The 26,695-nt window shown below is 57.8% G+C and overlaps 2 protein-coding genes across 4 annotated transcripts; one reads left to right on the top strand and one right to left on the bottom strand.

The window, feature by feature from the left end:
* The first annotated feature begins 451 nt into the window (after positions 1-451).
* On the top strand, positions 452-15,732 carry EPHA1 (EPH receptor A1). Its single transcript, XM_065883407.1, has 18 exons — positions 452-565; positions 1,577-1,644; positions 5,952-6,233; positions 7,207-7,615; positions 8,079-8,234; positions 8,557-8,901; positions 9,026-9,153; positions 9,375-9,525; positions 10,056-10,152; positions 10,383-10,450; positions 11,282-11,407; positions 12,272-12,457; positions 12,618-12,679; positions 12,799-13,005; positions 13,179-13,328; positions 13,590-13,783; positions 15,157-15,312; positions 15,396-15,732. Exons 1-18 carry the CDS (start codon positions 484-486, stop codon positions 15,472-15,474), a joined length of 2,946 nt encoding a protein of 981 aa, XP_065739479.1. The 5' UTR covers positions 452-483; the 3' UTR covers positions 15,475-15,732.
* Positions 15,733-15,830: 98 nt separating this feature from the next.
* On the bottom strand, positions 15,831-24,712 carry ZYX (zyxin). Of its 3 annotated transcripts, XM_065883804.1 has the most exons (10): positions 24,428-24,712; positions 23,725-23,924; positions 23,482-23,574; positions 23,169-23,366; positions 22,836-23,132; positions 18,498-18,618; positions 18,183-18,352; positions 17,852-18,030; positions 16,972-17,092; positions 15,831-16,388 (listed from the first exon to the last, which is right to left on the bottom strand). In XM_065883804.1, the coding sequence occupies exons 1-10, from the start codon at positions 24,627-24,629 to the stop codon at positions 16,284-16,286; spliced, it is 1,686 nt and encodes a 561-aa protein (XP_065739876.1). In that variant the 5' UTR covers positions 24,630-24,712; the 3' UTR covers positions 15,831-16,283. The 3 variants fall into 3 exon arrangements, with proteins under 3 accessions (XP_065739876.1, XP_065739875.1, XP_065739877.1); XM_065883803.1 differs by having other exon boundaries at positions 16,284-16,388; positions 22,836-23,366; positions 24,428-24,629; XM_065883805.1 differs by lacking the exon at positions 23,482-23,574 and having other exon boundaries at positions 16,284-16,388; positions 22,836-23,366; positions 24,428-24,629.
* Positions 24,713-26,695: the final 1,983 nt, after the last annotated feature.

The raw sequence follows: 26,695 nt of genomic DNA, 5'->3' as shown, positions 1-26,695 counted from the left end.
GGGCCTGCTTCCTCTGCCAACCAACCTCGCCTTGCATTATGGTCATCCAAGCCTCCCCGACGGGAACGTCAAGATGTGCCTCTTACCCGGCCTTCCCCTGTGTCTATTACAGTGCTGGGCCCTGAAGACAGGGAGAGGGAGGAATACAAATTCGAGGTAGAATTAGGCGAAAGGCTGGATCGAGACAGGGTTGGGTTTAGGGTTAGCATTAGCACTGGGTGAGTCAATTCCCGATCCCACCCACTAGGCGGCGCCCGCAGTCTCATTCCGGTCAAGACGCCTCCGCTTTTTGAAGTTTATTACCTGTTTTACAAGTTTCCTTCCTGCCCTACTGTCCCTTTAAGAAGGTGATCCAGGTGAGGCCTGGACTCCGCCCCGGGCTCTGGCCCCGCCCCCCGCCCCTGTCCGGCCGGCCCTGCTCTCCCAGTCCTCGCACCCAGGCCCAGCCGTCCGGGCCTCGGTCCCAGGTCCCGGCCCCGTGCCATGGAGCGGCGCTGGCCCCTGGGGCTCGGGCTGCTGCTGCTTCTCTGCGCCCCGCTGCCCCCGGGGGCGCGCGCCATGGAAGGTACCGACCCCCGCCCCGCCCCTCCCCCTCCTCCTGGAGTCGGCATTCCTGAGGAGGCCCTCTCCAAGAGCCCCTCTCCAGCGCTCTTGTTTTGCCCGGCTGCCAGGCGATCGACTGGCCAGGCCAGTCTTTGGTCTTTAACCCCAAACAGCTGCTTTCCCTGGTCAGTCACCCCCGCCCCGGCTGGCCAGCAGTTTTCTCCTGGGGGTGGGGAGTGAGTTTCTGGCGGAAGCAGCGTCCAGACCTCCTACCCCAGCAATGGTGGGGACCCCTCATTCCCAGGCAGCCCCGGCCTCAGGCGCCCAACCCAGAGATCTGAACCCTCTGAAGTCAGAAGTGGAAGTCGCTTTATGCCAACCTAGGCCGCTGGGGGATGGGTTAGGTACTCAGGAGGCAGGGGCTCCGGAAAGCAGGGGTCAAGCCTTCCATGTGGACCCTTGCATGCTCTCTGACCCTACTACCCCCGCTTCCTGGACTCTCCGCTCTGTCTCTACCCCCAGTCCACACCCCCAATCAGGGGCAAGTCAGGCCCTTTGCCAGGGGGAGGGAGCCCCTGCACCCAGGACCCCCCTCCCAAGTCCCCTGTCCACACCCAGCCCACTCATGACCCCCAGAGGCTGAGCTCCTCTCTCGCCCATCCGCCCTTCCAGTTCTGCTGCTGATGGGTCCCCCAGGCTGCACCAGCCCCACTGAGTGAGAGGCTGCCCGTCCTCTCTGGGGCTGCTCTTCCTAACGCTTCCTGCGTTGACTTTGGTCAAAGGTCCAGCGCTCCAACCCTTGCCCCACTCTGCTTTCCTCCCTTCACACTCGGGAGGAAGACAGACTAATCATCGTAGCCCTTCACTCCTCCTCCCTGGGCGGGTTTCCTCCCCTAAATCTCAGGAACTCATAGCTGTTAACGGGATGCTGAAGCCTTGGGGCTGGGGGGCCCAGGAAGAGGAATGTGGGTTGCACGTGTGCGGGGGGTCTTCTCCCCCAGAGATGACAGGCCCCCTTTCTCTCCACCTTCAGTCACTCTGATGGATACTAGCAAGGCACAGGGAGAGCTGGGCTGGCTGCTGGATCCCCCAGAGGATGGGGTAAGTGTCAGGGGAGGGAAGGACCTAGGGTGGCTCAAGGCTGAAGGCCAGTGTGAAATGGGGTGGTGAGGTGGGTGGAGGAACGTAGAAAAGAGCAGGAAACACTGGAAGTGTCTCCTCTGGGAGGGGGAGGGGAGGGGAGGTGAATCAGAGCCTCCTGAATGTGTGGAGCCTTGGCGGGGGGGGGGGGGGGGGGGGGGGGGGGGTGTCAGGCTTCACCCCATGGGGACCGATTCAAAGCCTGGCTCCTCCTCTCCCTGCCCCAGCGAGGGAGGGCTGAATACTTGTGAGGACCTGGGGGAAGATGAGAGTGACACCTCCTGGGAAGAGAATGGACCATCCCTGGGATGGTTGAGAGCTGAGACCCAAACATAGAAGAGTGTCCTCAATCTGAGGTCCGTCCATCCCAATGGAGTTGCATAGACAGGTTTCAGGGGGTCTGGGAACCCCATAAAAGAGTATTCGAAGTTGTGTAGCTGTATGTGGACTTTTTTTTTTTTTTTTCCTGGAGAAGAGAACCAGAGTTTTCATCAAATTCTTCAAAGGGTCTTTGACTCTCCCAGAGTTAAAAGCTGCCCCATTAGAGGTCCCTCAGCCCTTGACACCTCCCCCGCCTTCCCCAGCCCAGGCACACCATGCATTTCAAGCCCCTTCCCTCCTTGGATATTCCGAAGACCCAGTGAGCGGAGGTAGGATCTTGTGAGTCCCACAGAGCACCTTTCTGTCTCTCAGCAGAGCTGGCCCTGGAAACACAGGAGCCTCCGCAGGTGCTGCAGCCTCCAGGACTCTGGCCTCAGGCCTCTTCCCTCTGGTCCTAGACCCTGTTCTCTGGGTGTTCCCTTTTCTCTTTCCTACTCCAGGAGGAATCCAGCCTGTATTTCTGGGATTGGGGTTACTTGCTTTCTTTCCCTCGGAGTCCTAGGGCCCTGGCTCCACTCGGCTCTCCCATGGAGTGGCCTGTAATTAGAATGAATAGACTAAACCATAATGTCTCCTACAGGAGGGGCTGCTCAGAAAATCCTGGATTAGGCCAGCTCTGATAGGCACCTCATCTCATAAAGCAGCTAATCACTCCACAGTGAGGGCTGCAGGTCCGTCTGCTGGCTCCCACAGGCCTCCCCTGCCACCCCACCCAAATAGCTCTTCCCTAATTGGGCTGCAGTGGAAGCAAGGCCCCTTTTGCAGCTCAGGCTAAACAGCTTTGTACTAGGAAAGCAAGGAGACAGCAGCAGTCACATTCCCACTGTCTGCCTTGTTCCCCCTCTACCCCTCCCCATCTTTTCAAAACACACACACACACACACACACACACACACACACACACACACACACACATTCAGATTCGCGCTCCCCAGAATGTATCTATGTAGTAGCCAGCAACCAAAGCGGTAAGTGAAAGGATCCTTGTTGCTGATCCTGGGCAGCTGCTTCTCCCCCATCTGTCACTGCTGGAACTGGGGGAGGCGAGTCATAGCTGGGAGTCATAGCTGGGAACATCTGCTGCCCCTGGTCCAGCTGCAGCCCTGGTGGTCTAGCTAATGAGCTGCGTGTGAACCCCGCACCACCTTTCCACCTGACCTTCACCCCAAGCCTTCCACTGCGGCTTCCCCATCACAGCTTCTTCCTAAGAACAGGCTCTAGGTGCCTTCTATCACTGCAGCCTGGACACCCCTTGTCTGATCTTTGAACTCCCTAACGTAGTACAAAAATACATTCCTCACAGCAACATATACTTCTGCCCCTGCCCCCATGCCACCCCAGACTTTAGTTAAGGGTGCTTTTTCTCACCCTCCAAAGCTGCGAGTAGCAATGAAAACCCTTGGGAAAGTGAACTTTCTATGGGCCTCAGCCTCTTCTTTATAAAATAAGGGAGTTGCAACCAAAATATCAATGGAATATTTTATAGAATTTGAGAGCTTCTTAAGTTCATCTGGCAGAGAATATACTTAAGAATGTCTGAGAATTCTTTTGAAAAAAGAAGAATGAAATAGGAAACTTGTCCTACCAGATATCAGAACGTACCATACAGTACATCAATTATAATTAAAACATTTGGCATTGCACGAGAATATTCAGGTCAATGGAACAGAATAGAAAGTCCCCAAACAAACCCGCATATTAGAGATTTTAGTATGTGATAACACTGGAATTGCAAATCAATGTGGAAAGTATAGACTAGTCAATAAACTGACAATTTGGTGTCCATAATTTTTTTTAAAAAAAAGGAAAAAGATAAAGTTACATCTTCACACTCTACAGACAACAAAATTAATTCTAGGAAGATTAAAGTCTAAACCTAAAAACCAAACCTAAAAGAATCTTAGGAGAAATATAGAAGATCTTTATAAGTTTGGGATGGGAGGGCTTCCCAAGCAAAATACACAACACAAAAAGGAAAGAAGATAAATGGTATTATGTAAAAAATTTAAAAGTATGTCAACATCACAGACATCATTAGCAAAATTAAATGGCATGACGGAGAAAATATATGAAATATGCATTTCGAGCAAATGATTAATGTCTATAATGTAAAAACGAAAAAAAGATCCAAATGAACACTCGGAAGATAGCAGTAGAATATCAGGCAAAGTTATAAATACGTAACTGCATAAAAATACAAATAGACAATGAACAAAAGAGAAACGCACAACCTCCTCCTCAAAGAAAGGTACATTACAATGGCCAGAAGCTGTTCTGTCCATAAGATTGCCAAAAGTAAAAAGCTCATTAATATCCCCTGTTGATGAGGTTTTGAGAAAATGCGCCCTCCTGCATTGTGAAAGTGTAGATTGATAAAGCCTTTGTGGAGGACAGTCTGGCAGTATCTTCTTATAAAATTTGTACTATATTTACCCTTTGATACAGCAGGTCTATAGAAATCTTACAGGAATCTGTACATGTTTACCTAAAAAGTAAACAATCACTAGAAGTTACTTAAATGTCCAACAATAGAGGAATAATTAAATAAATTATGGTACATCCATACAGTGGGATACTATTTTATGGATTGCTAAAAAAAATTAGGTAGATCCATATACTCTTGTGGACATCTTTCAAAGACTTTTTATTCGTTATAAAAAAAAGAAGTAAGTTACAGAGTAACACTTGTATATTTTTTAAAATTATGTTAAAAACACACGCACACGAAAAAAAACATTCAAATGTTTCTCTAGAGGCACTGAAAATGATCTGGAAAGTTTTACTCCAAGTTGTTAAGAATGGGTGGGTGGATGGGAGGACTTTCACTTCTTGTTATATGTAAGTTTTTATTCTTTGACTTTTTGTAATAAGCACATAGAGGCATAATGATTAAGAGCATAAACTCTGGAACTTAGAGTGTCTGGGTGCACCTCCCAGCTCCTCCTCTTAATAGCTGGTGCCTTGGGCAATGTGTCCTTTAACCTCACTGTGACTCAGTTTCCTCATCGAAAGTGCTTAGAATAGTGACTGGCCCATGGTAAGCGCTACATTATTGCTGGCCGTTATTATTATTAAGATTAAATGTAAAAGAACTTAAGGATGGTCTGGATGGTATCTAGGGGTCCAACCAACTCTTTCCGTTGTTGATTTTTTTCAATTTTTATTTTATTTTATTTAAATTCTTTTTTGCGGTACGCGGGCCTCTCACTGTTGCGGCCTCTCCCGTAGCGGGGCACAGGCTCCGGACGCGCAGGCTCAGCGGCCATGGCTCACGGGCCCAGCCGCTCCACGGCATGTGGGATCTTCCCGGACCAGGGCACGAACCCGCGTCCCCTGCAACAGCAGGTGGACTCTCAACCACTGCGCCACCAGGGAAGCCCCCGTTGTTACTTTTGATAGTGGCTGTAACTGGAAGAAATTTTGTAGAGAGTGAGATTCCCTCCTACAGAAGAGTTTTATGCTTGCTCTCACCCTCCAAAGGTCAGAGGCCTTAATATTAAACGCTGTCTCCTCGTCTCTGAACAAATAGGCAGAAAGTTTTTGTGCATGAGCTTTTGCTACAAAAATCTGCCTTTGGGGTACCTGACAGCTCTGCTGAGGGTAAAAATGGTGCTCATATTCTTGCAGTTGGAGGGGCTCATCGAAGGGTCCAGAGCTGGCCGGGGTTGTCAAGGGGGTGTTGTCTTGCCCATGCTATATCCGAAGAAATCTCCGACCCTAAACATTTAACCTACTATCCTGGGGCCATGGGGTGGGGAGAGGGCAGGACAAGTAGCGTGAACCTGGGCATCTCTGACACCAGCTTCCTCGCCATCCATTCTAGAAATTGAGCGTTTGGGGAACAGGTGATGATGGCTTGGAGGCTGACACTCGTTTTCCTCTCGCAGTGGAGTGAGGTACAGCAGATACTGAACGGGACACCACTGTACATGTACCAGGACTGCCCAGTGCAAGAAAGCAGAGACACTGACCACTGGCTTCGCTCCAATTGGATCTACCGGGGGGAGGAGGCCTCGCGTGTCCACGTGGAGCTGCAGTTCACTGTGCGGGACTGCAAGAGTTTCCCCGGGGAAGCTGGGCCTCTGGGCTGCAAAGAGACCTTCAACCTCCTGTACATGGAGAGTGACCAGGATGTGGGCATTCAGCTCCGGCGGCCCCTGTTCCAGAAGGTGCTTCTACCCCTCAGGGCCATTTCAGCCCTGACACTGATCCTTGCCCCACTCCCTTCCATGACCCCATTCCACTCAGAAAAAGAGAAGGTGGCAGAAACAGGAAGAGAGCGTAGGTGTGGAATAGTGGAAAGAATGTGGGACTAGAAACCAGAAGGTCTGGATTTGAGCACCTTTTCAGCTGCGTCCTGACATGGGGCGTGTCACTTAACCTCTCTGGGCTGTTTTTCCTTGTCTTAAAGGAGTGATAATAATATTTTATTATTAATAGTATGACTGTCAGCCTCATCTACTCGAGAGGCTTTTACAAGCATCCACTGAGATAAGAGCATGGCATGGTGGAGGCAGGGGAGAGGTATTTGGACTTTTCCGTCCATGCTCACTACACTCGTGTGTGACACACGCCCATGAGTATCCCTAGAGTTGTGTAGGAAGACAGTTCTCTGCAGGCTACTTTTTAATCCCTTCCCTCTCTTTCCTACTCAAGAAAACATACTGGAATGCAAAAGAGAAGGGAACATATTAGAGGATGGACTCTCATTTTTTTCCAAAGAGCAGCTGTTGTAAAGTTTGTTATTAGTAATAAATTAATGGTGACGCACTTTATAACTGATCACCTCGTTGGCACCTTTGAATAGTGGAAATTATCTGGGCTGTAGCGTCCCACAGCTGGGCTCCAATCCCAGCCCCACCATGTAGTAGCTGTATCGTCTTGTTCGAGGTCTTCAACTTCTCTCAGCCTTAGTTTCTTTATCTGTCAAATGAGGAAGGTGATGCATCCCGCCTTGTAGGATTATTGCATGGACTCGACCGTGTAATGCACATACGAATGCTTGGCTCGGTAGCTCCCGTGTAATCAGCCCTCTGTTTATGCCTGTGTAAACTGCCAAGTATTAAGCAAACAGTCGTTTCTGTTACGTGGGAATGAAGCACGACTTTGCCATTTTTCCCTCTTCCGCACCCTTCTTCCCAGGTAACCACAGTGGCTGCAGACCAGAGCTTCACCATTCGAGACCTCGCGTCTGGAGCCGTGAAACTGAACGTGGAGCGCCGCTCCTTGGGCCACCTGACCCGCCGAGGCCTCTACCTCGCTTTCCACAACCCGGGCGCCTGTGTGGCCCTGGTGTCTGTCCGGGTCTTCTACCAGCGCTGCCCTGAGACTGTGCACGGCTTGGCCCAATTCCCCAACACCCTCCCTGGACCAGGCGGGTTGGCCGAAGTGGCAGGGACCTGCTTGCCCCACGCCCACGTCACCCCTGGCCCCTCGGGTGCACCCCGCATGCACTGCAGCCCCGACGGCCAGTGGTTGGTGCCAGTGGGGCGGTGCCACTGTGAGCCTGGCTACGAGGAAGGCAGCAGCGGCGGTGTTGAGGGCTGCCTCGGTAAGGAGACTCCAAGAGGTGGTAAGAACCTGGAGGGACCACTCGGGGGAGGGTCTACCGGGTGCCAAGGGAAGAAAGGAAGCCGACGCTCCATCTCAGTTTTGTTTTGTTTTTTGGTTTTTTTTTTGCGGTACGCAGGCCTCTCACTGTTGTGGCCTCTCCCATTGCGGAGCACAGGCTCCGGACGCGCAGGCCCAGCAGCCATGGCTCACGGGCCCAGCTGCTCCGCAGCATGTGGGATCTTCCTGGACCAGGGCACGAACCCGTGTCCCCTGCATCGGCAGGCGGACTCTCAACCACTGTGCCACCAGGGAAGCCCATCTCAGTGATTTTTAAACGGAGTGTCCCAAGGCCCTAGGGAGACACACGCGGGGGTGTTCCCAGCACAAGCGATTTGCGGGAGGGGTGTGATTCTCCCAGTGAAACACTGGACAACCTTGGCTCTGTGTCATTCTCTCTCCAGCCTGCCCGAAAGGCTCCTACAGGGCGGACGTGGACACACCCAGTTGTCTCAAGTGCCCTCAACACAGCACAGCCGAGTCTGAAGGGGCCACCGTGTGCACCTGCGAGAGCGGGCACTACCGCGTTCCTGGGGAGGGCCCCGCCGCAGCATGCACGCGTGAGTCCGGGGCCGGGGCCTGGCCGCCTGCGACAAGGCGCAGGACCTTGGCTTAACCCGTGTTGGGGTCCGAACTTTCCAGAGCCTATCAGATATCAGGGACCATCCAGGGTGCCGGCCACTTAAAGGCCCCAAACGCGCACCACTGCTCTCCCTGGAGGAACACAGAGATGCGGTTAAGCTACCTTTTCCCCACTAGGAATCGAATCTCCGGGCAAAGGCCGCAGAGGACTTGGAGAATCGGGGTTGGGAGAAGGCTAGGGGCCAGCAGCTCCAGTGAGGGCCGTGCTGCTTCCTACTGATGGCCTGTCTTCTCCCACAGGCCCCCCCTCAGTCCCCCGAAACCTGAGCTTCTCTGTTTCGGGGACTCAGCTCTCCCTGCGCTGGGAGCCCCCAGTAGACCTGGGGGGACGCGAGGATGTCAGATACAATGTGGGGTGTTCTCAGTGTCGGGAAGCAGCGCTGGACGGGGAGCCCTGCCAGCCCTGCGGGGGAAGCGTGCGCTTCTCCCCGGGGCCCAGCGGGCTCACTACGGCCGCCGTGTGCGTGGATGGCCTCGAGCCCGACGCCAACTACACCTTTAACGTTGAAGCCCAGAATGGAGTGTCGGAGCTGGGTGCCTCCAAGCCCGCCAGCGCCTCACTCAGCATCAGCATGGGGCATGCAGGTGAGGGGTCTGGGGGGCCAGCAGGGCCTGGAGGAGACCGGAGGGCAGAGGACCCCAGGGACAAATTGACCAGCAGGAAGCAAGGAGCGGCTTCTTGAGTGATTTCCTCCCTCTGGACTCGCAGTGACCCTGTCAGGCTTGTCCGTGAGGCTGGTGAAGAAGGCGCCACGGCAGCTGGAGCTGACCTGGGCGGCGTCCCGGCCTCGCAGCCCTGGGGGGAACCTCAGCTACGAGCTGCATGTGTTGAACCAGGTGAGCTCACGGCGGAGCACCTCCAGCCTTCCTCTCCTGGGGCGCCGGATGGGAGAAAGCTGCCCGCAGTGAACCATGTGGCTTTCTCAGGACAGAGCCCTCTGAAGAGCCCTACCCTGATCACTCCGCAGCCCACCCCTCACACGTGTTCCCAGGACTGCCCTTCTCCTCCACCAGGTCTGGTTTGGCACGGCCCAGGTAACACGAGTCCCCATCCACAGGATGAAGAACGGTACCAGATGGTTCTAGAGCCCCGGGTTTTGCTGACTGAACTGCAGCCAGACACCACGTACACCGTCAGAGTCCGGACGATGACCCCCCTGGGCCCTGGCCCCTTCTCCCCTGACCATGAGTTTCGGACCAGCCCACCAGGTGGGTGGGTTACTCTGTGTTCTGTCCCAAACACACATGCGACTGTCATCCCCCTGAGGTTTCTCAGACCCTGTTCCAGTCAGTGATCTTCCTTCCTCGTCCACGCACACACACACACACGCACACACATGCACACAGACGCACGCAGGCACGCACACACATAGACGCTGCCTGGGCGGATGGCCCTGTGCAGAGTCACACCACACCTCCTCCTCAGACACACATTCTGGTGCTGTATACCGCCAGCCAGCATCCTGTCCCCTCTCCTAACCCCTCAGGTTAGTGTCCATTGACAGACCAAGGAAGCTGGTGCCCCCTGGGTGGGGCCCTTTCCGCGGGCTCTCTCACCCACGCTCACACCCATCTCCCTGGTTGGGGAATGCACACCCAAAGCCACCGAGAGACCGCCTCACACACACACACACACGCACACACACACACACACACACACACCCCGTGTGCCCTGCCAGCCTCCATCATCCCTGGGGGCTCTGAGCACCCCCAGACTTCTTCACCCCACGTGCCTATAGTTTCCAGGGTCGTGACTGGAGGAGAGATCGTGGCCATCATCTTTGGGCTGCTGCTGGGTGTAGCTCTGCTTCTCGGAATGCTTGTCTTCCGTTCCAGGTGCTGTTCCTGCCCCCCCACCCCACCCCCCGCTTCCACCACCCTGGGTCCCTTTGCCCTGGCAGAAGCTGCTAAATGCAGCCCAGCAGCCCTCCCACCCCCTAGTACCAAAGTGTCCCCGCACCACCCGCTCCCCACCCCCTGCCGTTTCTGGGGAAATCAGCTGCAGCACGTTTGGGCCCCGGAGGTGGTCCTGGGCCCCTGAAGAACCTGGTCCCCAACCCTCACAGGAAAGCTCAGCGGCGACGGCACCAGAGGCGGCAGAGGCAGCGTGATTGTGTCGCTGATGGGGACAGAGGTGAGCCAGGAGCACCTGTGTGTGCACACATGTGTGTGTTGGGAGGCGCCACTGGGACGGGACCAAGGGACCCACATTTGCTAGGACAACTCTGGGGGCACAGGTGGGCTCTCTCGTCCCCAGGGCTCTTGTGTTTTGCTACTTAATTAACTTTGGTTAATTAACTTCGTACTGACAGTCCCCCGGAGGCTCTGTGCAATCGCCCGTTAGCTGTCGGTGCCACTGCACCGGCACCCGGGCTCCGGGCAAGCCTTCCTCATCCTCCCTGGCTGGGTCTGTGGGCTGAGGCTGGCTGGGAGGGTGACTGCCCGCAGGCTCCCTGAAGCCCTCCCAGGCATGTGGGCTTCCTGCTGGTCACCTCATTAGGTACCCCACAAAAGGGGGAGTCTAGGGGCCGTCCAAGTAACAGAGCGGGAGCGAGGCTTGTCTGGGAATGTGAACGAGCTGTGAGTGACTGGAGGGAGTGACCGGAGGAGTACGGTGAGCAGCGGGGGGCGGGGGGTGGGGGGAGGCGAGGAATTAGGGTCAATGAGCCATGGGACGATTGGGCAACTTGAGGCCGTGAACACGGCTTTCGGGTCTGTGTTCCGGGCCCCAGCTCTGGGCCCTGGATGGTGAGGACACACGAGCTTTGCATGTAGATAGCAGGAGGAATGGCTGCGCTATGCAGACGTCGTTGCTGAGGATAGAGACTGTCTTTCACTTCAGCCAGGACAGGACTCCTCGGGGAACAGAAGAATGAGCACCGGGGTCTGCCGGCCCCTCCCTCCCCCTCCCCCCAGTACTCCTGAGCCCTGGAGTTGGGCTGAGCCCTCTCTGTTCTCCCCGCAGAGGACAAGCTGTGGCTGAAGCCTTACGTGGACCTCCAGGCATATGAGGACCCTGCCCAGGGAGCCCTGGACCTCACCCAGGAGCTCAACCCGGCCTGGCTGGTTGTGGACACCGTCATAGGGGAAGGTGAGCCCTGTGGTCCCCTCTGCCTGTGGGGCAGCACACAGCGGCCAGCAGGCCCCTTCCTTCCAGCCCTTCCCAGTGGAGCCCAGCCGGCCTCTCCTCTGGCCCAAGAGCTCCCAGATGAGTTTCCTCCCTGCTCTATCCCGTGTCCTGCAACCACTGTGTTCATGTTTTAACCCCCTTATCAGGTGTCCTGGAGCAGCTCCCGCCTCCTGCACCATCTGCTTCTGTGGTTATGGAATTTCTGATAAAAAGCGTTAAACACATCATCTTTGTCAGGAGGGGGGTCGCTGTGCCCAGGCTCAGGCTGTTCTCAGATGGTTCCCGAACATGGGAGGGATTCAGAGCCTCCCTAGCCACACATTCCACCCCACCAGGGGCCCGGTGTCCTTGGGCTGCCCCGATCCCTTGGGTCACCAGGGAAAATGGATCTGAACAGAGAACAAAGCTCAGCAGTGTCTTTGCTGATTGTGTGGCCAAGTGACCGGAGGAGCTTGCGGAAGAGAGGCGGCAGTGGTCAGCCTCCCCGGTCACTTGTGTACTGGCCCTGACCAGCCTGCCCTTCGTGAACAGAACCCAGCCCCACTGCATGACCCCTACTCACCCAGCACCTCCTGAGTATCAGAGCTCTGCTAACTGGGGAGACAGTGCCGAACAGTTTGCAAAGCTGCACTCCTGTTCCAGACTCCCGGCCCCTGGCCCTGGGAAGTACAGCCAAGCCCTTGTCTCAGGGAGGAAGGTACACCATGTTTCTGATCCTCTGGTCCAGAGAAGAAAAGGGAACTGGAGGACTGGAGATATCGCTGCCTGTCCCCCTGGGGAGCCTGACAATGCACCTGGCCATGACCCTGTTTTCTTTCCACCCAGGAGAGTTTGGGGAAGTATATCGAGGGTCCCTGAGAATCCCCAGCCAGGGTGCCAAGACTGTGGCCATTAAGACCTTGAAAGACACATCTCCCGATGGCCAGTGGTGGATCTTCCTTCGAGAGGCAACTATCATGGGCCAGTTCAACCACCCGCACGTTCTGCACCTGGAAGGCGTTGTCACAAAGAGTATGACGAGGGGTGGTGTCCAAGAGCGTGCGGGGAGGGAGTGGTAGAGGAGGGGTGAGGCTACCGGAAGTGGAGGGAGATGTGCTGTCAGAGGCAGGAAGTGTGGTTCTGGGTGGAGACGGGGTGGAGGCTGCCGTGTGATGTGTGCTTTGTGTCTCAGGAAAGCCCATCATGATCATCACGGAGTTTATGCAGAACGGAGCCCTGGATGCCTTCCTGAGGGTAAGGAGGGCAGAGGACCAGCTTGGAAGGGGGATGAGCCACGGAGCCCCGGGCATTGGCTCTAGGTCCAGGAAGAGGAGACCCAGCCCATCCCCTAACTTGCCCACTCCCTGCTGCAGGAACGGGAGGACCAGCTGGTCCCTGGGCAGCTGGTGGCCATGCTGCAGGGCATAGCATCTGGCATGAACTACCTCAGTGACCACAGTTATGTCCACCGGGACCTGGCCGCCAGGAACATCTTGGTGAGTCAGAACCTGTGCTGCAAGGTGTCTGACTTTGGCCTGACCCGCCTCCTGGACAACTTTGATGGCACCTATGAAACCCAGGTTAGAGACTTGTACTTATCCCATACACACTCAGACACACACACACACTTACATGCCATGCATACAGTCAGTATGTACACAGTACACGATGCACGCTCATGTGGACACAATAACTTCCCATGCACTTCTGTGCCCTGAAACACATCAGCCTTCTGCCCTACGTGCCCTATTAGGGAGGAAAGATCCCCATCCGTTGGACAGCCCCCGAAGCCATTGCCCACCGGATCTTCACCACGGCCAGCGACGTGTGGAGCTTTGGGATCGTGATGTGGGAGGTGCTCAGCTTTGGGGACAAGCCCTATGGGGAGATGAGCAATCAGGAGGTGAGCCCAGGTGTTTCTCACACATCTCATCCCCTCCCCAAATCCTCCACGGCCCTTTCCTGCCAATGGCCTCATTTCTTCTTTCTGACCCACAGTTCGTCTGCATTCCTATCCACTCTCGTCCCCTTCACCTCATGCCCTGTTGTCTTGACTATGGCCATCCTGGTCAGGGGGTCTAGAGGCTCCACTACAACGATCTCGTGTGAACAGAGCTTCCTCGTGGCCTGCCGGGTTAGCTTCTTACCCTCTTCCTCGCTGCAGGTAATGAAGAGCATTGAGGATGGGTACCGGCTGCCCCCGCCCGTGGACTGCCCTGCCCGCCTCTATGAACTCATGAAGAACTGCTGGGCCCATGACTGTGCCCGTCGGCCCCCCTTCCACCAGCTGAAGGCACAGCTGGAGCATCTGCATGCCAACCCCCACTCCCTGCGAACCATTGCCAACTTTGATCCCAGGTAACCACCCTGGGGAGGGCAGATCTAGGAGAACGGAAATGGACATTTGGCCACAACCACCAAGCGCTGGGCCTGTGGAGCTCCCAACAGAGTCCGGCATAGGAGGCAAAAATCTGCACCTTTGGGAAGACAGCGCTCTGATGGAGGAGATGCGGTGTCTCGCCCTCGATAGCTCTGGTTGGATGGAAGATGGGAGGCAAACACGCTAAGATGCAAAGTACATATAAGCAGCTGCCAACCTGATACCCGCTCCACTGAGCTTGGTCACTTAGAATGGGGTAGGGAAGACAGAGAAACCAACAAGAGGCAGACGGGGGATGCGTGTTGTGACTGAGAGGGGCAACCTTGTGGGATCTGGGAAGGCGCCCGGATCCTGTAGCCAGCAAGGGTTGGGGAACTGAGGGCATGCCAATTGCAAATAGCGCAGGGTGCAGAGAAGTTTGGACTTTATCCTGAGCCTAGAGAACTACTGACCAATTTTTTAAAACTGTCCGTCCATGGGAGGGACATGATCGTTGCGTTTTACCAAAAACACTGCCAGAATATGGAGAATCAACTGTTTGCCGGGGGGGGGGGGGGGGGGGGGGGGGGGGGTGGTATGATGGGAGAGACGGGCAAGGCTTCAAATGCTTTATCGGGTAAAGCAGCCCTGGCGTGCTGGCCTCTGTATCAAACCACCATATATAAACTTGTTTCTGGGAGAAAATGTGCTCCGAGTTCCAACTTTTGGAACTGTCTTTTGGAGCACAGCTCCCTTATACACTGGAGACCGCATGTGCTAATCTTTCTGGAATGCTGGATATTTTCCCCCAGCAGATTTACTTTACTAATGGTTTCTGGCTCTGGCTGGCTTTAGGACAGGAACACTCATTGTATTGTGGGTGTCAGAGTGCAAGAATAACAGCCAGGGTTGGAAGTGGCGAGCAGGGGCCTGCTCCCAGAACTCGGGGGGCCACCCTGAAAAAAGCCGAGACCACACTGGCCTTCCAGGGCCTCTGCTCACCTCATGTCCCTGCTTCCTCTCAGCTGGGACAGTTGATACTTCATGTCTTTACTGGCCCCCATCGGTTGCCCAAAGCTGGCCACTGCAGTGCACGTGGGCTGGTGGTACCTTCCGTTTGGACCTGCAAGGCTGCCGCTTGCCCCAGGTCTGTCGGCGCAGCGGGACTGTCAGCCTGCCCGTTGCTGTTGCCAGGAAACCGGCCAGGAAGTGGGTTCACTGACAATGGCCGGGCTAATCCACAAAGTCTAGATAATCTCTGTGCTCAGACAGCCAACTTGAATGCTGCCTGCAGATGCAGAGAGGCAGAGCGCCGGTTTCAGGGAAGCCCTGCATCCTCCTGCATGGGACTGAGGCAGCCCATGTCCCACAGGGTGACCCTTCGCTTGCCCAGCTTGAGTGGCTCAGATGGGATCCCCTACCGGAGCGTGGCTGAATGGCTGGAGTCCATCCGAATGAAACGCTACATCCTACACTTCCACTCCGCCGGGCTGGACACCATGGAGTGTGTGCTGGATCTGACGGCCGAGTGAGGACCCTGGGGGCCCGGGTGGGGGATGCCTGCTGGGGTTTGAGGCCCAAGACTCACCGATTCCCTCTCCTTGCCCACAGGGACCTGGCGCAGATGGGGATCACCCAGCCGGCACACCAGAAGCGCATTCTCTGCAGTATTCAGGGGTTCAAGGACTGAGCCTTCCCCTCACCCACCCTGTCCTCAGGGAGCACGGATGGGACCACGGTCCCTCGACCTGTAGGACTTTGGTGCTGCTGCTGTCCACCCTTCCCTGAGGAACTGCCTCTGGAGCCAGGAAGCCTATTGTTTTAAAAAGGCGGCGGGGGGGTGGGGGGGCGGGGGTGGTGGGTAGAAGTAAAAAGATAATTGTGGGAGCTGGGGGAGGGTTTAATATATATTATATATATACATATATATTTTTGTAAATAAACAGAAGCTGAATTTTCAACTTTACCCCAGGGTTTTCATCCCTCTCTCTCCTCCATCTCACCCTCAAGGGCTGTAGGCACAAAAGAGTCAACTGCTAAGAATTCTGGAAAACACCTTTTATTTGTAGCTGTAGCCACAACCTGGCAGGACAGGGGTGGGTGGGAACGTCCACAGGCTCCCAGCAGGTCAGGGCGTTTCCTGGCCCTCAGCAAGCAGAATAAGAGGCTGCTCGAGGGCCAGCTGAGGGCATCGGTGCAGCAGTGAAAGCAGCAGCGCTCAGTCTGGTGCCCCCTCAGGTGGGGTACCTAGACGATGGTGGGTGGTCCCTGCAGGATCGGGGAGGACTGGACCCCAGGGCTGGGACTCTGCAGCCCTAGGCCATGTTGGGTGGGGCCCTGGATCAGGGCACAAGGGATACTGGGGTGGGGTCCGGCATGGAGGGAGGGGCTTGACATCAAAAATTAACTGTGGGGAGGGTGAAGGGGGGAGGTGTTCTCATTGTGGGCGGTCTGCTAATGGGGAATGGATTTGCAGTCAAGAAGGGAGCCAGTCCTCACTCAGGTCTGGGCTCTGGTGGTGTGGCATTTCCGGCAGAGCACATGGCCATCCAAGGGGAAGCAGCCGTTGTCGTCCGCCTCGATGGACAGTGGCTTCCCACAGTCCTGGGAGAAGGAAAAAGAGTGCACTGGCGGGGAGGCCCCCTAAGCACCCCACCTCCCCTCTTTAAATTAGGAAGGCCGGATGCTTCATGGCTCAGCCATGCTCTCGTTGTCTGTGTCCCCCAAATCACAGCCGCCTCCACTCCTATCCCCGCCTCCATCACCACACTTTCACTGTTGTCCCCTAGGACTCTCCCCAGGAGGACAGGCAGTGGGTAGAGCCGCTTCCGAGGCGCCCACCCCAATAAAGGATGTGCGGCCTCTCCCACCTGTCTCACCTCTATTCTGTCTCTCCTTTAACCTCACTGAGACCCCCAGCCCTACCAAGACAAAACAACACGCTTCCCTTCCATCGGTCGGTCCCCTTTCCTGGTTTATCGGCAACTCAGTGACCTCACAGAGGACCCACACCCTGCTGTCCTGGAGTGACAGGGAAGCATCTCTGCTGGGCGGGCGTGGATGCCATCTCTGTCCACCCTCAAAATTGCAGCACTGATTTACTCCAGGGCCCGGCGCTGTCCATCGCTCAGTTGGTGAGCAGCGTCCCACCACCTCCCATCCCCAGGGGGCCGGAGTCATGGCCGACCTCACACTTGTAGCACTTCATATGGAAGTTCTTGTCCAGAGCGACCACACGCACGGTCTCCTCTCGGCCAGGCTCGGGCATGATGGGCTCTGTGCAGACGGAGCACCTGGGGGCATACTGCCTGCGGGGCAGAGAGCCGGGTACGAGTCAGAATGGGGGCGAGGGGCACCAGCGCTGCCCCCAAGAGTGCAGGGAAATGAGATGGCAGACTGGTCCTTACCCCCTGCCACACCCACCCTGCAGCTCCTGCAGAAAGCACCCCCAGAGGATCCCATACCTGGGACCCCACACCTGGAACCCTGCCCCTCGCCTACCCCGCACCACGTGGCTGCCTCTGCCCAACTGCTGAGGGGCACAGAGGGGTGTGACGTGCTGGCCACCCAAGGTGGAGCCCTGAAACGTACACCTCCCACACACTCAGAGGTGGGAATCCGAGTCCGCAGCGTCCCTGCTCCCGCCCTTTAGCTACATCACAGGATTCTGCCAGTGGCCTGAGCAAGTCGCCACCTCGTAAACACCGTTTCTAAGGGGAAACCCGAGTTCCAAACAGCTGATCTCCAAAGGAACTTTTGGAATCCAGCCTGTGTGTGAGGTGAAGTCACTGCAGCACAAGTGCTGAATGCAAGACCACACCCAACATAAAGAGAGCCACGGGCCGGGGGAAGGGGACGAGCCAGCAGCAAGACTCGCTACCCAGGCCAAAGGCCGCCGGACAGCTCAGTCCAAAAGAACAGGTCTCTGCTGTCTACAGACAGGATGCGGGGACAGAAAGCAAGTCCAGGGGTTTGGAGCCGTCTTGGGGTCAGGGGGCAGCCTGGCTCCCAGAAATATGGGGGCTGGCACCCAGAGAAGTGCCCGGCGGGGGGTGGAGGATCCTCACCTGTGGTAGTCGGGGACGCAGTGGGGCCGGTTGGCCGGGTCCACGATGAAGGCGGTGCCCTCAAGGGGGCAGGCGCAGACCACACAGGTGAAGCACTGCGGGTGGTAGGCCTTGCCTGTGGCCCTCAGCATGCGGTCAGTGATGGGCTGCCCGCAGGCGTTGCACTTCTCCAGGGTGTCCTGAGGAGGCAGCAGCAGGAGGCTGGCAGGGAGCTGGCACCCACGGGCTGGCTGCCAGGGCACGTCTGCCCCACGCTCGCCCCCCCCCCACCCCACCCCCCACCCCCAGCCCGGGCTGAGCCCCGGGTGTCCCCAGCCCGACCGTGACTCACAGTATAGCAGCCCTCACAGTACGGCGCCCCCTCCAGGCTGTAGAACTGCTGCCCCTGCAGCCGCTGCTCACACTGATGGCAGGTAAAGCAGGCGATGTGGAACAGCTGCCCCAGAGCGCGCACCGCGGGTTGAGCACATGCCAGGGGCTGGTGACACCGGCCACAGGACTCTGGGAAAGCCGCGGAGACAGAAGGGAATGGGACGACGGGCATGAAGCTCGCAGGGGCTGAGCTGGCCTGGGCGGGGAGTGGAACCACAGACAGCGGAAAGCACGGGAACGGAGGAGATGTCCCTGCGGGCAGGCGGGGGCTCACCGCTGGCGGCCACGTTCTGCCTCTGAGGATGCTCCATGTCCTGCATCAGCTGCTGCGTCAGCTGCTCCAGCTCCTCTACCTCTTTCAGAGTCAAGGCTCCTGGGGCCCCAGAGGAGCGCACCTGCAACCCCAACACTTTCCTCACACTCTCTGAAGGGTCACGCCCTCCAAGGACCCGCCCCAGCGGCCTTACCCATTTCCTTCCTTTCAAAAAGGACCAGCTCCCCTCCCGTTTCCCAGATACTCAAGTTGGCTGGACCCAAAAGGCTGCTCGTCCTCCCTCCCCAAGGCCCAGCACCACACAAGGAAGGGGAAGAGGACGACACTTCCACCCGCTCTGCCCGGAGCCCCTGGGCAGTCACAGGCAGGCCAGAAGGACGGAGCGGACGCAGGCCACGCACACAGCAGCGCAGGTCACCGAAGCACTGAACACACCAGGCCACGCGTCAACTCCACAGAGCATGCTGGGACATGGCCCCCGTGAAGAGACCGGCACGCGATGGCGTGTGCACCCACACGCGCGCACACACCTACCCGTCCCGCCGGCTGCCGAGCAGCCCCTGTCAGCGTGAGGATACAACACAGGCGGGAGTCAGGTTAAACCCCAGGGCTGTCTGCAGGAGCCCAGCCCGCAGCTCCCACGAAGAGGTCCTGGGGTCCCTCCTTAGAGGGGGTTCCTGGACCACCTGACCACCGGTCCCTCCCTGGTAGGCCTCAGAGAAGAGCCACTCTCTAGGCCAGCCTAGCCCTCCTGTTAGGGGATCCTGAGACAGCTGGAGACTGGGGGTGGGGGTGAGGTTGGGGGGGCAGTGCCAGGAACCCTGAGATCTCCCGGGAGGAGGCGCTGCAGGGGCTGTCTGGCCTGTAGCAGCATTTCCAGGACGTGGTCCCACGGGAATGCTGGGTGGGTCTCCATTACTAAGTCCACCCGGGACCGAGGCCCCCGATACTGAATACTCTACCTGCCCATGCCTTCACTCCCCTAACACCCGGAACTCAAAGCCTCCCAGCTCCCTCCTCCCGTGGCCACCTTCCCCTCAGCCCTGGCTCTACCACCCTCACACCTGTCTGCATGGAGAGTTGCATCCGCCCGGGGAAGCACAGATCCATTGATGCTCCAGCTCTCAGCCATTTTCCCCACGGACTCCTGCTACCTCCTGCCTGTAGCTGACTGTGTAAGTCCCCTGTAAGCCCCCTCTTCTATGTAAGCTTCACCTTTTCCTCTCCCAGTCATCCCTTCTCGGGGACAGACAAAGAGGACACAGCCAGTCCTTTCTCTCTGGTGCCACTTAAATGCCTCTTCCATTCTTTGGAAGTATGAACTATTCAAACATCAGCCCTCCTTGGGTACCCACGCTCCCCCACGACACACCAATCCAGCCACTGTTTTCCCTCTCTGCCTGCGAGCACCGATGTCCCAGCTTCAACATGCATGGCACTCAGACCTCTGCAACTCCAACAGCTCCAAACGTCCCTCCAGCTCAGGCACCTTCCACCATGGGACACCCTGGACCTGAGATTTATTGGTCTCTGCCTCCAAGACCCTGGGCGTGACCTCCCAACCATCACCTCCTCCCCCTTTTCCCATCCACATCTACTAAACGAACCTGCTCAGAAAGGCTTTGGTTCCTCTGACTCGCAACCCTCTCCACGCGCCTTCTGCATCCAGCCATTCTGGCTTGCCTCCCCTGAAGCCCAGCCCCTCGACCATCGACTCCTACAAGGCTCTCATGGCCACTCTTGCCACCTTCAGCCACCGTCGCTTATCTGATCCAATCTCAACCCTGGGTCACGCCACCACCCGCTTCCTGCTTCTGCCTCCCAACTGCGGAAAGTAGGTGGAGAGATCCCTGAATGCTGCAGAGGGAGTTCACCAAACACGGCAGTGCCCTCCGGCCCTCCAGCCTCAGCTCGGCTGCCTGGTATTTGGCTCCTGTGGGTTCCCAGTCGCCTTCCCCATGGCAGCTGTTCCAAACCCTTGCATCTCCTCCAGCCCCCGACTGCGTCGTCGCGCCCTGGCTCTCACGGATGACCTCACCTCCTACGTGAGCGAGGAGCTGGGAGCTGGCCGGCTTGAGCTCCCTCTTGCTCCTCTCTGCCCAAGACTGCGGCCACACCGTCCAGGGTCTCTGGGCTGGGAAAGCCCTGGGGGCGGGGCGGTCACCAGCAGTGCTCTGCTCCCTGCTCTCAGGAAGAAGAACCCCTCTTCCACGGGCTTCTCCCCCCTGGTTCCCACCCATACCTGAGCCCTCCTCCCCTACTGTCAGCCCTACACACACACACACACACACACACACACACACGCGCGCGCGCGCGCGCGCGCGCGCGCGCCTTCCTCTCCCTGCCAACCTCTGAGAACAGGCCTCTCTGGCAACTGCACTTTCTCACCATCCACTCTGCTCAACTCTGTCCCCACCACAGGACATGGCTTCCGAATCATCCAATCTCCGGCCTTATTTTAATCATCACGCTTCTCAGACCCCCACTGAAGAGCTCCTCAGCCATCATCCTCTTCTCTGAGATGCCACCCCGACCTGTGACTCTCCTCCTCCTGCCGTTCATCCCCCTGGTCCAAGGTTCTTCCCAGGGACCCGGCGCCTCCTGTGTAAGTGTCCCCGGGCCTTCAGTATCACCACACACAACCAACGCACATATGCGCACCGCAAGCCCAGGCCCTCTCCTGCCACCCCATCCCCCACTGCTAACTGAATGACAGTTCCAGCTGAAAGGTCCTCCTGGAACCTGTTGCCCAACGTGCTGACAGCCGGGACCACCTCTTCCGGTCCACACCATTTCCCCTTCTGGACTTCTCTATTTTGTCAGCAACACTGTCATTCCCCAACACACCAGGGCTTTTTTTTTTTTTTTAACCCCTCCCCCTCCTCTCGCAACTGCGTCAGTTACTGAGCCTGGAGGCTCTTCCTCTGTAAAAGCTCTCCTCTCCGGGCCTTATTTTTCATTTCCACTAATGTTACTGCCGCTCAGGAGTGAATCCCCACACGTCGCTGACCTCCTGCGTCTAGGCCACACCTCTGCTGGAAAAACTTTTCCAAAAGCACGGCTGTCACCAGACCTCCCCACCCAGACACACACCACCTCAAAAATCATTACTGCCTCTCCAGGACCCACAGGCTCCCTGGGTGCGCTATTTCATCTCCTTCCCACTAAGCGCCCTCCCACCTCTCTAAGCATGGCTCCGTAATTTCCCCACAGGGACCTTCCACTTGCTACCCTCCAGACACCCCTGGTGTATCTGTGCCCCTGAGTTTTGTTCATGCTGTTCCCACCCGAATGCCTGTCCCGCTCCTCTCTGGATTCTCAAGTCCCACCAGCCTTCAAGGCACTGTGGCACCATGATGCCTTTTCCTAACTTCCCAGCCTCAACACTGGCTCCCTGTTTGGAGTTCCTGTAACACAGGATTCTGCAAAACTCATTGGCACTTGGCATCTCTTCCTACCCTGTGCCTGTACACACACAGACATCCATGCGGTCAGTTAACTCCGTGGCTGGTTGGACTAGATAGATGACTGGCAGGGTCCCTTCAACCCAGAAGGTCAGCCTCCTGAGCTGGAAGGCAGGAATGGTCAGGCAGGAGTGATGATAACTGTTCTGCGCTGGGCGTCCACAGGCAGGAGTGATAGCTGTTCTGCGCTGGGCGTCCAAGTGCTAGATACAGACCCAGAGCACTTTCCACACTTTAGCTCACTTAACCTTCCCAACCATCGTTAAGGATGGATAGTGAACTGAGGCTCAAAGTTCACCTAACTTGCCTGGGGTCTTGGGAGCCACAATCCTATCCCAGGTCCACTGACGCCCTCGGGCTCAACCTCTTTGCAACCTCTTCCCTCCCGAGTACAGAGCACAGTGCCTGGCACTGAGCAGAAGCTGGCTGGCTCAGCCAGTGTTTACCAGTGACTCTTATCACCAGATGGGCCCTCAGGCAGTGAAAGCACTCAGAGGAGCAGAGATTAACTCAAGACTCCAAGAAGGGGGAAGATCTGAAGTTGGACTGGTGATGATCTCATCCCTCCTCTTCAACCTCCTGGGGCAGGGCGCAAGGGAAGGTCGACCAAATCCTCCTCCTAACTCAGAGCCTGTGTGCTCCCCCTGACTCCCAGTCGGGCCCCACCCAGCCCCAGACCCTGCCAGGCTCTCCTCCAGAAGCGCTTTCTCTTGCCATTGTCCCACCATTCCAACCGCAGAGGCTGAAAACTCCTATCCCACCACCCCACACCCACCCCACTTTCCGGGACCACCATCCTCCTCGTTCTCGGGCTCCTGACTTAGCCCTGCCCCCAGCCCCCTGGTGTCAGCCTGGTCTTCCCACCCTCCCTCACCTGGTTTTGGTTTGGAGCCGGCGGGGGCACTGCGTGCTGCTTCTCCTGCACCAGGGGCTTCTCCTTCTGCTGAGCATAGGTGAAGCTGGGGGGCTGAGGGGAGCCTGTGCCAGTGGAAGAGGGAGCTTCAGGGGGCCCCAACTTCTGAGTGGGCTGTGACCCGGGTCCACCTGGAGCTCCAGCGCTGAACTTGGAAGCCACAGGAGTAAACTTGGGAGTCACTGGAGAAAACTTAGGGGTTGGAGATGGGGCAGGGGGACCTCGGGGCTGGGTGTTAGCCAAAGGCACAGGCTGCGGCTGGGGCTGGACATGCAGCTGGACCTGAGGCTGGGCCTGGGCCTGGGCCTGGGCCTGGGGCTGGGACTGCACGTGGAAATGTGTCTGGCTCTGAGGCTGAGCCTGCGACAGAGGCTGGGAGCTAGCAGGGGACTTCCAGGGAGGCAGGGGTGCTGTGCCCCCAGTTGCAGGCTTAGAACTGGACTTGGAAACGAATGGAGTGGTGACCGGTGGGAGTACATATCCAGATGACACCTGCAAGGGAAGGCAGAGGGGAGAGAGAAGTGCCTTAGAGAGGCTACTGCCCTCCATAGCTCCATCCCCATGCCCTTCCTCCCTGCCCTGCCTTTCCTACTCTCCTGCCCCTTACCCGGGCTTTGAAGGGATCATTCTTGGTCATGTCATCCAGCAACGAAGACAGAGAGTCGATCTCCAGATCAATACTGCTCACCTTCTCCCTGGGCTAGAGGGTCAGGGGTCAGAGCACCCATCCCAGTTCTCCACTGCCACCCCACCCCCCATGAGGGCAGAGATGCGGGGAGGTCAGCGGAGAGGACCCTCCTCTCCTTTCCTTGGGGTGTCCACTGTAGCTGCCTCTCCCAGGCCTCCATACCTGTGGTGGGAGCTGTATGGGGGCCTCAGGCCCTCCCTCCTCCACTAGCGGAGGCGGTGGGGAAGGGAAGATCTCCTCCTCCAAAGGCGCAGGGGGAAACGGTTCCTCGATCGGGGGAGGGGGAGGGGGGAAGGCACCTCCCAGAGCGCCCTCGGCGTCGTCGGCCTCCCCAAGCACAGGAGGAGGCGGTAGGGGAAAGTCTGGTGTTGGAAGGAAAGAGAGGGCAGTCAGCAGGGACCCCTCTACGCTTCCTTCAAGTTCCCTTCCTTGAAGCAGCAGCTCTAACCCCTAACCCAATAACTCTCTCGAGGGTCCTGGAGCGTACGGGAGGGTCCTGGAGCGTACGGGAAGTTAACGGGGTGGGGGGCTGGGCGCAGGACGCCCTGGGAGCACTGGGTCAGGAAAGGCCGGGGCTCAGCCGAGGAGTGGTACATCTCCCATTACACTTCGGAAAACGGACCCAGAGGGGAAGATTCGTGCCCCACATTCCCGCCTCCCACCCCCAGGCGGGGGACCTGGAACACTCCCAGGAGCCCTGGCCCCCAGCCATGAGCTCTACGATGAGGTAAGAACATCTGCTCGGGGCTCGGTGGCTGCGCCCAGCCCCCTCCGCTGCGACCTCTCCAGACATCCCCAAATTCCCGAAACCACTCCCCCCAGGCCGGCGCCCGCCGAGGTCCAGCCCCCAAGCTCGGCCACATACCTTCCGGGGGCGGCGGGGGAATCTCGCCCACGCGGCCCATCTGTGCGCGTTGGGCCCCAGCGGCCGAGGGAGGCTCGCCGTCCCCGGGCCGGAAAGGATTCACTTTGGGCTTTGGGGCCACCACCGGGCCGAACTTCTTCTGCGGGGCGTAAAAAACTGGAGCCGAGACGGAGATCGCGCGAGGCGGGCGGGGGGCCGCCATGGCCAGGCCGTGCTGCGGGGGGTGGGTGGCCGGGTTACGCAGCGCCGAGCCGGGCAGAGGACCCCCTCGCCGGCCCGGCTCCCCTCTGCGCCCCCGTCTCCCGACCCCGTGGGCGGCCGCGGAGCGGCTCCCCGCGCCTCACCGCGGGTCGGAGCGTGCGCGCCGCGTCTCGGGTGGCCGCCTCGCAGCCGGGTCCGCGGACTCTGCGTCCCGGTCCCGAGCCGCCTCCAGCCCGGCGGGGAGGGACGCGGGAAGAGGGAGGGAGGGAGAGGGCGGGGAGAGAGCGGCGCCGAGACCATACAAGGAGCGGCCCGGGGAGGGGGCGGGGAGAGGCGGGGAGGGCGGACGGGGCAGGAAACTCCCCCAGGAAGGGGCCCTGATCCTGCCCCGGGGCCGGAGGCTTCAGCAAGGTCCTCCCGCCCCCGTCACCCTCCCCCCCCCCCCCCCCCCCCCGCCCCAGCCGCCCCGGCCGGGCACGGACCGCCCCTCCCCAAACACAGGCCTCTGATGTCATTTCCTGACTTGACCCCCTCCACACTCCCGCGGGTGCCCGAGATCTGACTCACCGTCCCCACTCCGGGCTACGCCGGCGGAGGTCGGGCGGGGGCCCCAGAGGTGCCCAAGCAGCCCGGTGGCGCCTCTGCCCCGGCCCAGCCCCCTCCTCTCCGGGCCTGCAGTTACCTGCCTCCGCCACCTCCAGCGGCTCCTCCGCCTTCCCAGCCAGCCGCCAGCCCCGCGCCCCAAATCCCCTCCGGGTCAGCCCAGACAGGCGGGACTGGGATGGAACTGGGCTCCTAGGTGGACGGGGATGGTGAGTGGGGGGCGTCCTCCCCGCCTACGGCCCCCTAGGCCCTCTGTGCCCTGGGGCAGGGGTGGGCGGTGTGAGCACGAACCTCAAGGATCCTTTGGGGGATCCTAACTTCAAATCCTGGGCAGCTACTTAAGGCTTCGAGGAATTCGCATCACCCGCGACCCGCCTGCGGATCGGTTAAACATTGCAGGAGGGAGAGTCGCGGCGGGTGGGGCCGGGCAATGGAGGTGGGAGGGCGGGGCGGAGGCGAGAGCGGCCAGCGCGCTTGGGGCGGGGGAGAACGGACGTGGGCGCGGGCTGCCAGTCTGCGCCCGTCCTGACCCACCCCTCGAGGAGGCGGTGCGCGGCCGGGCGGCCCTCGGGGGATTCGGAGACTGCGCTCGGTGGAGCCCCCCATTGGTCCGAACGGATTCCTCAGCCTTCTTGTGCCCTAGGTCACAGGAAAGGGACAAACCTGGGTTCGTTCTTTCTTTCTCTTGTCTTTTTTTTAATTGAACATGGAAACTTACCGAATTGCCTCCTGAATTGTTACCGAATTGCCTCCTGAATTCTTCCACACTCACTACCTACAAACTATGAATTCACATGGCCTTTTGGCTTGTAAGTCCAGCGTATCACCCTCAGACGCTTCCTTTTCTCTCTGTCCTGCCAGACTTCACTGCCATCTAAGGCAGTCCCCTCGTGCACACTCTACTCAGTATTTCCTTCCAAACTGGCTACATCCTACGGTCAACGAGCATCTGTGCTACGCTCTAGAGATTGTCCAGACTCACTCCTTACATTTACCATGAGAAAACAGTCTGGGAACTTAAGAGGTGGGCCCAGGGTCACGCCCAGTAAGCTGCAGGATCTAGACTAGAACTGTGTCTCTTTGAGGGCTCTGATGTCAGAGCTCATTCCTCTCCACCCTGGTGTCAGGTGAAGCAACCCTGGGTACAGGAGAGCAACGTGAGGCAGCCGGAGTGCCCAAACTAAGGGACAAGTCTCTTTGTTCTCTCCGCATCATTTTCTCCATGTACAAAAGAGTGATGATATTTAATCCACGTACCTCATTGAATTATATAAAGAAATAAATGCAATATCATATCTGAAAATGCTGTGTAATACCCAGTATTATTATTCAATTCGCAGTTCTGACAGGTTAACCTAAGGCCATTTTCCCCATATGTCCCCTTCCAGGTTTCCAGGCACGTCTCTCATGAGCCTTGGTTTATGCATGCCGTCTCCTTCCTTCAACTTGATCAAATATTTAATC

Source organism: Phocoena phocoena, chromosome 9 (assembly GCF_963924675.1).
Source record: "Phocoena phocoena chromosome 9, mPhoPho1.1, whole genome shotgun sequence".
Classification (NCBI taxonomy): Eukaryota; Metazoa; Chordata; class Mammalia; order Artiodactyla; family Phocoenidae; genus Phocoena; species Phocoena phocoena.
Note: the sequence above shows the minus strand (reverse complement) of the source record. Positions and strands in the feature narration are given on the sequence as shown.

Coding starts and splice junctions, on each gene's coding strand:
- EPHA1 (XM_065883407.1), top strand. CDS start 484: ATGGAGCGGCGCTGGCCCCTGGGGCTCGGGCTGCTGCTGCTTCTCTGC. Junction 9,154..9,374: donor AGCTGCATGTGTTGAACCAG/GTGAGCTCACGG, acceptor CCCCATCCACAG/GATGAAGAACGGTACCAGAT. Junction 12,680..12,798: donor CCCTGGATGCCTTCCTGAGG/GTAAGGAGGGCA, acceptor TCCCTGCTGCAG/GAACGGGAGGACCAGCTGGT.
- ZYX (XM_065883803.1), bottom strand. CDS start 24,629: ATGGCGGCCCCCCGCCCGCCTCGCGCGATCTCCGTCTCGGCTCCAGTT. Junction 23,575..23,724: donor CCATACAGCTCCCACCACAG/GTATGGAGGCCT, acceptor CTGACCCTCTAG/CCCAGGGAGAAGGTGAGCAG. Junction 17,093..17,851: donor TGCGTCCCCGACTACCACAG/GTGAGGATCCTC, acceptor TCTGCCCCGCAG/GCAGTATGCCCCCAGGTGCT.